Source organism: Cornus florida, unplaced genomic scaffold, assembly GCF_030987335.1.
Source record: "Cornus florida cultivar Cherokee Brave unplaced genomic scaffold, ASM3098733v1 CherokeeBrave_3.0.0_Hap2_Chr03, whole genome shotgun sequence".
NCBI lineage: Eukaryota > Viridiplantae > Streptophyta > Magnoliopsida > Cornales > Cornaceae > Cornus > Cornus florida.
This window is the reverse complement of record NW_026775573.1, coordinates 24,348,893-24,360,774: the sequence shown is the minus strand read 5'-3', so window position 1 is coordinate 24,360,774 and position 11,882 is coordinate 24,348,893. Positions and strand designations below refer to the sequence as shown.

At 34.8% G+C, this 11,882-nt stretch overlaps 1 protein-coding gene across 1 annotated transcript; it reads left to right on the top strand.

The window, feature by feature from the left end:
- Positions 1-3,509: 3,509 nt before the first annotated feature.
- LOC132299970 (RNA demethylase ALKBH9B-like) lies at positions 3,510-10,621 on the top strand. The gene is made up of 6 exons (XM_059796893.1): positions 3,510-3,860; positions 4,142-4,738; positions 9,125-9,210; positions 9,373-9,683; positions 9,842-9,913; positions 10,026-10,621. Exons 1-6 carry the CDS (start codon positions 3,692-3,694, stop codon positions 10,471-10,473), a joined length of 1,683 nt encoding a protein of 560 aa, XP_059652876.1. The 5' UTR covers positions 3,510-3,691; the 3' UTR covers positions 10,474-10,621.
- The last annotated feature ends 1,261 nt before the right edge of the window (positions 10,622-11,882 follow it).

Here is an 11,882-nt window from a genome sequence, read left to right as displayed (position 1 = left end):
AATCATTATGAATCGGATGAGTACTATATCTGTATACATCCTATGGGAACTATCCGATGTATAACATGACCTCAACCAGAATAGACGGTGATCACTTAGACTCACACTAGGTGGTTAAGTGTCGCCTTTCCCTACCCGGGAAATCAGCTATTATACATGGTGCACGGTACTGACAACACAGACTATAACGAACTACACAGTGATAACACCTCGCAAAGTACTGATGAATATACTGAGCATATAAATTAGGCAACACATGCCAACAATATTAATAAAGATACCGAGAATGTCAATTTAGGCAACACATGCCAATAATATTAATAAATATACCAAGTATGTCAGTTAGGCAACACATGCCAATAATATTAAACCACATACCCCGACAGCCACACATCTGTCTATCGCAACGAATGCATAAGGTATAAATGAGTCTAAACTTATTAGTCAGCTCACATGGTTCTATATGGCAACACATCCATATAATATAAATGCGACATAATAAACAGTCCATTTATTCCCTGAAATGCACACAGCATAATAATCATGATTTATATACGATTAACAGTATAAACATCCCGTAAGATATCATGGATAATTTATCTGACTAAAACCATGGCCTTATTTAATTTAACAGTAATGTTTGATACCATTTAATACGATAATAACACTATTTATATTTAACAATGTCGTTAAATAAACCACATTAGTATCTGTACTGAGAACGAGCCAATAAATGCTTAGAAAAGATTAATCGGTCATAGGAATAAGTAACGGGTGTTAAAAATAATAATTTCGTGGCCCGTTAAACCCGTAATTACCAACACAGTACCTAAAAATCCAAGTTTAAGGTTCTGGAATTTACAAAACAGGCCCTAGGGGTATTCTGGTAATTTCCAGCAGCTGTAGGGACCCCACACGCGCCCTCACGCGCCTCCCAGAGCCTCCCCACGCGCAGCCCAACCTTCCCCACTCTCCCACGCGCCTCCACGCGCGTCTGGCATCAGCCACGCGCTCCCACGCGCGTCTGGAGAGTCCCATGCGCGCGCACGCGTTGCCACGCGCGCGTTGATGGCTTCCTGCTGACGTGGCGTCCTCCGGTTGGTTGACTGCATCACATTTCCTACATGCGCGTCACACCGGATCATCTCACCCTATCTTCCCTCCATCCAACGCCCACAGATCCGAGTGTACCGCGGTATCATGGACCGCGATGCACCGGATCAATCAGACTCCATTAATGGCCAGGATGCGCGCGTACACCCTCCTATGGTGCGCCGCGTCGCACCGGATCACTCCGGTCGTCTCCCCCACTGCCGGCGACCGGAAAACTCGCCGGAAGTTCGCCGGAAATTGCAGAAAATGCTCGGAAAAATCTAGAAAATTCTAGAAAAATCCCTAAAGTCTTATTTAATTATTTTTAGCCATTATTAATTTCATAGGACATTAAATAAATATATACCATCCTATATAATTAAAATTCCATTAATTTAATAAAATAAAATTAATTATTTATTAACCTCCTAACCTTAGCTCTATGCATAAAAATAAGCTAAACAATTAATTTATTAATTCAAAGGGGAAAAGTAGATAATAACTTGCCTTTTTGGATTTAAAATAAATCCGCCGGTCTGCGCGTAGTCGGGTAAAATTGCCTACACCGGTCCAAGCTTCTTTCTCTTTCTCTTTTCCTTTCACTCTTATAAAATAGCTCTCTAGAATTGATACTTTGCTTCTAACTCCCTTTATTTTCTTCTAAGGCAAGCTAGTTAATTTATATACAAAATATATAATATAAATATTACAAATATCTTATTTTTTCATCAACTAACCATCCTCCCAACCATAAGGCTTCAATTCCACCCATAAACATTGATGCAATCCTATCCTAATCTCAAATTTCATCATGACATTGGTTTAATACTATTATTATTATTATTATAACTATTATTATTATTATTAATAAACTTTTATTATTATTATTATTATATTATTATTATTATTATTATTAAACTAATATAATTATTATTATTGTTATTACAAAATAATATATTATATCATCATAATACTTTATAACACAAATATAATATTCTAATTAACTAATATTGCTTAATTAAACATAATCAACAAATAAAATTAATTATAATAATACATGCACAATTAAATGAATAAATTTACTATTTTAACATACACAATTAATTTACATGCACCATTTAATGAACTTAATATAACAATGAAGCATGCACAATAATAGGTACAGGAATCCACACATAATTGAATTTAAATACACTAAACTCTTTAATAAATTACGGGGTATTACAAATATTTTCAACACTAAGATTCAAATTTTAGTGCAAATTTTTTTCACTTATATCAAATTAATAACACCTTTCTCCATAATAGTTTTCAAGAAAATCATTTTATGATTAATATCCATAATCTAGGTTTTTAATTATGTCCTATAATTTTTAATTTCATTAATCACATGTTTTGGGGGAAAAAAAGAAGGTAAAGCAAATGGTATATTAATAGAAAAAAATGTTACAACTGGGTTTATGAGACCAAAACCCAAGTAAAAAGTCCAGACTAAAACATGGCAAAGCCCAATACAAAAATGAAAAAACTTGTGACAAAGCCCAGACCTGCCCAAACACATTAAAACAAACTATCGAATGCAGAACAGAGACGGTTGCTCTTGGTTAAACTAGGGGTGGGCTAACTGAGCAACTCGATTCCTACTCAAAAATTTTACGGGAACAGGTAAGGTCATTGAGACTGTGAGATGGGATTGGGTTTAAATTTTAAAATTTAAATTTATTTTGGACGAAATTTGGGCAAATGTTATAGTAATCAAAAGAACTCCAAAAATCCAAAGAACCAAAGTATAAGAATAGTTAGAACTTTTATGTTTAAAATTAAATTATTTATATTATCATCAATCATGAATTTATCATATGAAATCATATAATTGTTATAAGATCATATAATACGTATGGTTTGGTTGATTTTTGTCACACATTTATATTAATTTTATAAATGAACATAATATTAAATTTTTTTTTTCATGTTAATTTATTAGAATGTTATTAAAATTTGAAATGACCGAGAAACCTGAAAAGCTCATGAAACCCATGCGGTATGGCAAGGCTGAGATGCGATAGATTTCTCAGGACTTGAGCCCAACGCGAGCTAAGTTTTTAAAATGCTAGGTTTGGCGTGGGTTAGTTGATCAAAATTTGCAGCTAGTTTTGCATGTAATGGATTCAAAATATTTTTGAAATCAAAGTTTTATGCAGTACTTATAAAATTTAATTCTTTAATTTGCGGGAAAAAAAATATTTAATTTTTTCTTTTGTTATTTTTTGTGACCATTATTGTACATTTGTACATGCATGCTTAAGATTTGTTCACTATAAATTCATGAAATTCATTAATCACTATAAATTCATGAAATTCATTAATAAATAATCACTATTTATTAGCCAAACCGTCTTGCTTTTTGCGTCTTCTCCACGCATGATCATTATATCCGAGGGGAAGTTCAATCTCTTTTAACGCCAACTATTGCCTTTTGTGTCCTCTCTCTCTCACACGCACACCACGCACAGAATCATAAGAAGAGTTTGTGCCCTCCATTCTCTGTAACCAACCGGACCACCACCGATTCTCTGACTTCTTGGTTGGAGAAGACGCCATGAACGGCCAGCGAACTCGAACGGACGATCCGTTCCTCATGAGCTACAACGCCACCGACTTGCGAATCGCGTCGGAATTTCTCTCCACTTGGCTTCCTTTCCTCTCCAGAGGTGTCTGTGGCCGCTGCACTCGAACCCTCTCAGATCGCATTCGATCCCTTGATCCAGGTACAAAAACCCCTCTTTTTACGTGTCACACGCACACTGTTCTTTAATTGATATTAATGTCCATGACAAGGTTTTGTTTAATTTATGATTTGCCTATGAATATTAGGGTTTGGTTTGTATTAAGGGTTTTTTATGTTTCGTTTTGGTTCTGTTTTCTTCGTTATTCGCTCCCTATTGTTAGGGTTTCGGCTGGTATTCAATTTTTAGAAATTAACGGTTTTGTTGAGTGCTTATGTAATCTGATTGGAAAATTTGGTTGTGTGTTGTTGGGATAATTGTAGAAGTTGCCGACGATGTAGAAATCTTGAACAAAGAAGAGAGAGTTGGGATTTTGAGTTCAAATAATGTGGATTTGAATGAGATTAGTGACAATCAGGACAATTGCGACTCCAATTCCCTGGGGAGTTGGAAGGATGGGGCAGATATGAATGATACGGCAGATACAAATTTGCTGGAAAGTTGGAAAGATGGGGCGAATGGGTGGTTGGACCCTGTTGGTGAGTCCACCTTGACAAGCGGAATGACATGCTCCCCATCACATGTTGAAAGCCGGAGAATGTCGTGGGCTGAGATGGCGCAGGAAGATGAGCTTGAGGAAGAGAATGAATCAAATGGGCATGCGCTGTCAGGAGAGGTGATAATGGCAGCTAAGGACAGGCCGAAGCCGGAGCTCTCAAGAGATCAAAGAGAGTACATCCGGTTTAATAACGTTCAGAGGAAGACTGATTATATCTGCTTGGAGAGAGTTAAAGGGAGAATTGTTAACATTCTTGATGGGCTGGAGCTCCACACGGGGGTTTTCAGTGCTGCGGAGCAGAAGAGGATAGTTGACTTAGTGTATTTGCTTGAGGAGAAGGGAAAGAATGGGGAATTGAAAGGTTTGTCCACCACTAGTCCATTAAACTTTGTGTTGTGCTTGTCATAATGCTTTAATTTTTTTTTTCTCTTACTTTACTCTTTACTGTATTTAATTGTTTGTTGTCATTATAATCATGGTTTTTTGGGTTAAAGGTTTTGTACATCGAATGATGAAATTTTCCCCTCCACACATGGCAAGCCAAAACCATGTTTTTTCACTTATCATTTGTGTAAAAGCTAATTTCAAGGATTATTGGAACTTGTTGTATGAGTCGTGGCAAAGCCTATTTACATGGAGGCTGGACTTGAGAACGTCCTGATTGCAATTTCTTTATAACTGCCATAAGCATTAGAATGGTAGGAAAAATCACGAGAAAATCTTGTAGAGGTTCTTCATTCTTAAATAACAACAGCAGCAATTTGTTGACTAATTGGTCATGATGGTTTATGTGCCTTAACTTGCACTGACATGATTTCTTGTTAAATTAACTATATTTTTCATTTTTCCACTGCCCTAGGTTATTGGTTCTTGTATTAGCTCTATTTTACTATCTTTACAATGCTCCCTAGGTCATCACTTACCTTGTATTATGCTGTATGCTGTATGTCAAGGGAATTCAAGCAAAACTCAGGGTTTCTTGAGGATGTCAAGTAATTGTATTATTTGTATATCCTGTAGAGCTAGTTCTATCTCATTTTGTGTTTCATGGTATCTCTGTCTTTCAACCTTTTGCTTAACTAGAGATCCTTAATTGATTGATCATTCCATTCCATAATCTATATGCATTAAATAATTGGATTCTTTGTTCTATTTTTCTTTCTTTCTTTATTTTTAAATGCATTCCGGTATTAATTTTGATAGATATGGGTAGCTTCACTGCTCTCATATAAGCTTGCAGTTTCTTAATAGGGTCATAAGTTGAAAAACAAATGAAATTATGAATTTATTATTTGTCTGACATCTACAAAAAGTTTCTTTTTCTTCTTTTTGGCATGGTACGAATTTTCGTCCTAGTTGACTCTATTAGTATAGCTGTTTGATCTTGGGGAACTGCTTTCGAGATTTTAAACTGGGTTTTCTATGGCATTATAACTTAGAGCAATGTCCATCAGAAAATAACAATAATAGAAAACAGCTCATAAAATATAGAATATGGCTTTTAATATTGGCCGTAACATTACATGAAGGCATTTGGCGATGCTATCACTTACAATAACATTGTCCTACTAAAATTCACAGCTTTAAAAGTTGTGACGGGCTGTTACATGCAATTAAAAGCCATTGCATACCATCACATTCTGTCGTGGCACCGTAAGTAGTTTCAGTGGGCAAGGTTTTTCCATTTCTGCTACTTTTTCCTAAATCAATTTTTATTGTTATTTTTTAAACAACATCAACCTCTAAACCCCCCGGAAACATTTTCTAATACTAGATAATAATAGTTAATGAATACTATAAAGAGTTTAATATATGAAACTGTAATCTTATAAAGTTAATATTTAATAAATTACTAGGCTGCTAGTACTAGTTATTTGATACGTAGATTACTTATTGGTAAACAACAGTTATTAACTTAATAAGAACTAAATATAGTATACGAATTTATCAATAAAATAAAATAAAAAAGATATAGTATGTACCAAATTATTAATTATTATTGACTAACTAGTAATTTCTTAATTATCAATACATATATCAATCACACTATCATTCACCTTTATAATTTTATTTGCATAATTATTTAAAATATGCACTTCTCATATTTTAGATTATCTTATCAAATTGTTTAAACATTTTTAATTGAATAACTTCTATATTTATCGTTCATGCACACTTGTGGTCATAAAAGTTATGAAGGTATAAATAACTAGTGGCAGAACCATAATTTAAATTAGTGGGGGCAGTGTTGAACAATGTCATGGTTATTATTATGTTTTTTTTTTTTTACTAAAATAGAAATATGAAAACTTAAATATCGATTGATGATAATTATTTTCTATGCATTTATGACTCGTCTAATCTAACTAAATTGCAAGACTACTGTAGTTTTAATTATTTGAAATGTCAATTCACAAAAACTCTTATTCTTCTTCTTCTTATTATTTTTTTTTAACCTAAAATGAAAATTTCATTCACAAAGAGTGAGACTGAAAGAGGACTTGTATGATTCTCTCTTCCCGTTTCTGTCTTGAAGAAAGAATGACAGGGTAAAAGAGAGATATCAATGACTAACGTGGAGGAGAGGAACTATATGTGTTTTGTAAAAAAATTGGAAAGAGGCTTTACGAGAGAAAGATGATAAGCAGTAAAAAGGAAGTGTTCAAGGTCGAGACTAAAGGCCTTTTTTGTATGTTTGAATTGGGTGTACTATTAAAATTTTGAAAAAATTATATATTAAAACTAAAATATAACATTTCCTAATATGCACATAGAAACTCGAGGTTATTTTCCAGGCTACTGAGTCAAGAGTAGGTTCTACACAATTTGCTCTTAACATGCACCATTTGTTTTTCTTTAAAGATGACCCTAGGATTCAAAATTTGTTTGTGTTCTACAATGATTACACACTTATTTTCCCCATTGGAAATTCAATTTCTCATCATCTTAGGCATGTGTTGGTCATGCATCTAGGAATACCCAAAAATATTGAATACAGTAATACATATATATATATTTTAAAATATTTCAAATTACAATATGTTTGTGGTATTAGGTCCTATCTGAGGTCCCCGATAGGTTTCGGTATTTTTACCAACTCGATATTGACAAGGCTCATTCACAAAATTACCCGTTCTATCAGGGTCAGCCCAATACAACTGCAGGCCTAAGGAGAACTGTTTAAAGTTTTTGATGAAAATTTTAAGGTCCCATTAATTTCCAGTGAAACAACTTTGAACCTTGAAAAGTCAAAACAACGGATTTTGAGTTTCTTACCAGTTTAGGTTATGTTTCAAAGTATCTGGTTCAAACATGATATTGTTACTGGGGGTGAAGTTGTAGCATTGCCAAAATGCCATTTGGTGATTATTTCTCATTTTTAGACTCTCTTCTTCTTCTTCTTCTTAATTTTTTTTTTTTTTTCTGGTTTGCCTCTGGCAATTTTAAGAAATCTTCAGATACCATACTTGTATGATGTATGATCTGAGGACTGAAAAGTTAGGTTTTGACAGCAATCACACAAATAGTTAGTAAAGAGAAGTTTAGAAGAAAAAAAAGGGTAATACAAGTTGGACAAATTCTAGAATAATAAAGAACAGTACCAGAAAAGATGTAATTGAAGTAGAGTATAGAAATCTAAGAATTGGAAGAGTTTATTTTTTAAATTCAAAATATTTATGGATCCACACCAAGGAATTGAAGCGTATCAAATGTAAAACTACATTGGGAGCAATATGAAATCTGATTGGGCCTTTTTTTATTGGGGACCTAGGCAATTGTCTAGTGCTTGAGCCTCCTCTGCTTGCTACTTGGAGAGAGAATGAATGAATGATTGTTATGCTAGTTTTATTAGTTTTCTTATTTTTCACTGGGGCCCTTTGTTCAGGTGGGGCCCTAGGCATTTGCCTAGTGCTTGAGCTTCCTCTGCTTGCTATTTGGAAAGAGAACGAATGAATGATTGGTATGCTAGTTTTATTAGTTTTCTCGATTAAGATTTATTCATTTATTTAAATTTTTATATGAATATTTGTCTGAGAAAATGAACTCAAATAATATAGTACATGTACTTAAAAATGTGCAATACTGCTAATTCTACTCCATTATAATCTTTATTTCCACAAATGTGTTCTTTTGCTAAATTGAAGTGTCCATAGCATGTTTGACTTGTTTTCTCGGCGTTTATGTTATAAGTTTCTTCTGGAAAAAACTGTAGACATTTTTGAGATGTGTATGCCATGTATCTAGGAGTGTAGAAATGTCGTCTCCGGCAGGATGCTAGACAGACATGGCCTAGCCTCTTACAAATAACCGTCTGTCCGTCATGTTATGCTACATTAGGTAATTAAGCCTGTGTCAGATGCCTATCTGGGCATTTTATACTTAAGAGTCTTCAAACTGTGACCACAAGAGAAAATGACACTTTCCAAATTTTGAATGTCAGCTGGTCCAATTTCTGTATTCCTTACTGGGTAAAATTTTTCAACTGATTTGTTGGTTAATTAGATGATTAAGAATGTAATTTATTGTTGCTTTGCATATTAAGAGATGAATGTGCCAGTGGCTAATGTGGCCGTGGATTCTATACACGTCTGCGTGTAGAATTTAAAATTTTAATTATCTAGATATTATTTTGGTTCTCCCTAGAAAGGGTGCTTTTCTTTCATTTTTATTGCCGTTCTTCCATGAACTGGTTGAGAAGCGTCTATGTTTATGCTATAGCATTTATCTATTTGTATTGCTTTTGCAGCGCGCACATATACTGCACCAGAAAAGTGGATGAGGGGCAAGGGGCGTGTGACCATACAATTTGGTTGCTGTTACAACTACGCAACAGTAAGTTTCTCTTACTTTTTTTTTTTCAATTAATTGTTGACTGGTAAAATTTTCTAATCAAAGCTCTAGTAGATATGATACTTGTGTGACAGCTCTGGAATGAAAAAAGTGTGTAAAATGGATAGAAGAGCTTATGATTTCAAATTTTCAATACTGTGGCAGGATAAAAATGGTAATCGACCAGGCATCATGCGGAATGAAATTGTGGATCCTCTACCACATCTTTTTAAAGTGATCATCAGGAGGCTCATAAGATGGCATGTTCTTCCTCCATCCTGTGTACCTGACAGCTGTATCGTCAACATTTATGATGAAGGCGACTGCATACCTCCTCACATTGACAACCATCAGTTTGTTCGACCATTTTGTACTGTTTCATTTCTGAGTCAGTGTAATATAATCTTTGGAACCCACTTGGAAGTTGTGGGTGCTGGCGAGTTTACTGGTCCTAGCAAAATCCCGCTGCCCTTGGGGTAAGTCTGATGTGCATATCAACTTTCATGCATTTCCTGTTTCTTTTATTCCATCTACTACCTGCTATGCTTTTATTTATTATTTATTAAATTTTATATTTGTTTCCGAGAAATCAAATTCTTCAAGTTGAAATTCATTGTTTTTGTTTCTCATCCAGATCTGTCCTTGTATTAAAAGGAAATGGGGCCGATGTGGCTAAGCATTGTGTGTCTGCAGTACCTACTAAAAGGTACATGACACTCTCTAGTTTGGTTATTTTTACTGCAGTTTTTGTTATTAAATTCTTTCTTGTTTATTTAAATAAATGATTTTGATTAATATGTTTCCTGTCTAACTCATAGGATATCAATTACTTTCCGGAAAATGGATAAATCAAAATGGCCTATTGGATTTGTTCCGGAGCCTGATTTGCAGGGACTTCAACCCTTGTCCTATGAAGACAGCAGACCAAAAAGTTTGAACCCTTCAAAATCAAAACTTCTTGTGAACAGACAGGAAGAAAGAAGAGTGTCTGAAGGAAGAAGAGAGAATAGGAGAGACCAAGCGAGGGGATCATGGACGGAGATAGGCAATATGCAGTCAGAGCCTCATTATTCGACTCGGTACCAACGAGGCCCATTATCGACAGAGATAGGCAATATGCAGTCAGAGCCTCATTATTCGACTCGGTACCAACGAGGCCCATTATCGACAGAGAGAGGCAATGTGCAGTCAGAGCCTCGTTATTCGACTCGGTATCAACGAGGGCCCGGTAATGGGCGGAGATTCAGGGTGAACCTGGACAGGTGATGGTCATGCAACCAAATTCAGTGTGTTTTTTTTTGTTGTGCTGAATAGTTGCATTTTTACTCCATGTTCTACTAATATTAGACAATTCTGCACAATTATGCAGCTCATAAATTCATTGATGTTAGTAATATGATAGTTTTGTTTCACAGAGTAGGTGCTGTTAATTGTTTGATGTTGATTTTTCAAAGTTAAGATTGTCAGAGATAAATCTTACTAGTTGGTATTGTGCCTTTTTTTCAAAGCGAAGGTTGTCGGAGATAAAAAGAAATCAAGTAAACTAAAATTCTACCACTATTTATTATTTTTCATGAAAACACTATATTACTTGTATATTATTACTATCAAAATTGAGTGAGCTGAAACTAGGTAAAGTATATGAGCGAATGTATATTACTTGTAAATTTTTTTTGGTAAAGGTTACACACAGAGTTGTGGGTGATCTGTTTGGTGTTGGGGGGCGAATACTAATAATGCTTGAAGTATGGAAGGGCACAAAACCGTGCGTCTCTGCTTGGTTGGCAATTTGGGCACCTCTTCGTGTATTATCATTTCACCATTTATACCTCATCAACACCAAATAACTCAACCACGATTCTTTTTTCCAACCCCAGAAAAAAAAACCAAACATTGATCATATGGTGGTTTTATCCCACCCTGTTCTAGAAAGTATATCTATCTTATCAGAGCATGAGAGCCTCTACTAACCATTTCACTCAAATTCCAGTGATAAAAGAGGTCCAACAAACTGATACAAGAATATGTTTCTTATTCTCTTACAATATAGGAATTAATAACTAATATTAAATACTTGTGTGGTTGTGTAAGCGATTGAATTATATTAATTTCCTTTGAATCATAAGAAAAGTCATGACAAATTATTCTGACTGGTTTTTCAAAGCCGTGATGTGCAGAAAAATGTTTAAAGTATTTATCAACTTAATTTAGCAATATGGTGGTTAGAATCCTTTGAGAAATGCTTTTGAATAAGTTCATTCTACAAATAATAATTAGGGTTCAATTGTAGCCTAACGCCCAAAATATATTACTCTGGAGGAGGTGGGTAATCTTTTCTCCGACAGAACTGGTTGGCTGATAAAACGAAACATCCACCCTCGAGCAATGTGGGTCATTGATGCTTGCCAAGCAATCGATCGCCAAATCTGCGATCGGTCGTGACTGGGCTGGCTGCCACCGCGAAGTTTTCAAAAATGCTTATTTTTCGAAGCAAAAACAGATTATTTTGGAAAAACGTTTTGAGCTCAAATCCAATTCCTCAGCAGCATGCTCTGTTATGCAGTTTATGATAAGAGTGCTCAAATCCATGGACTACTATCTATTAATTTGAGTGCTATCTCCTGCCATCCACGAATGTAAAGGTGTTTGAATTGGTAACCATGAATTCAAGCCGC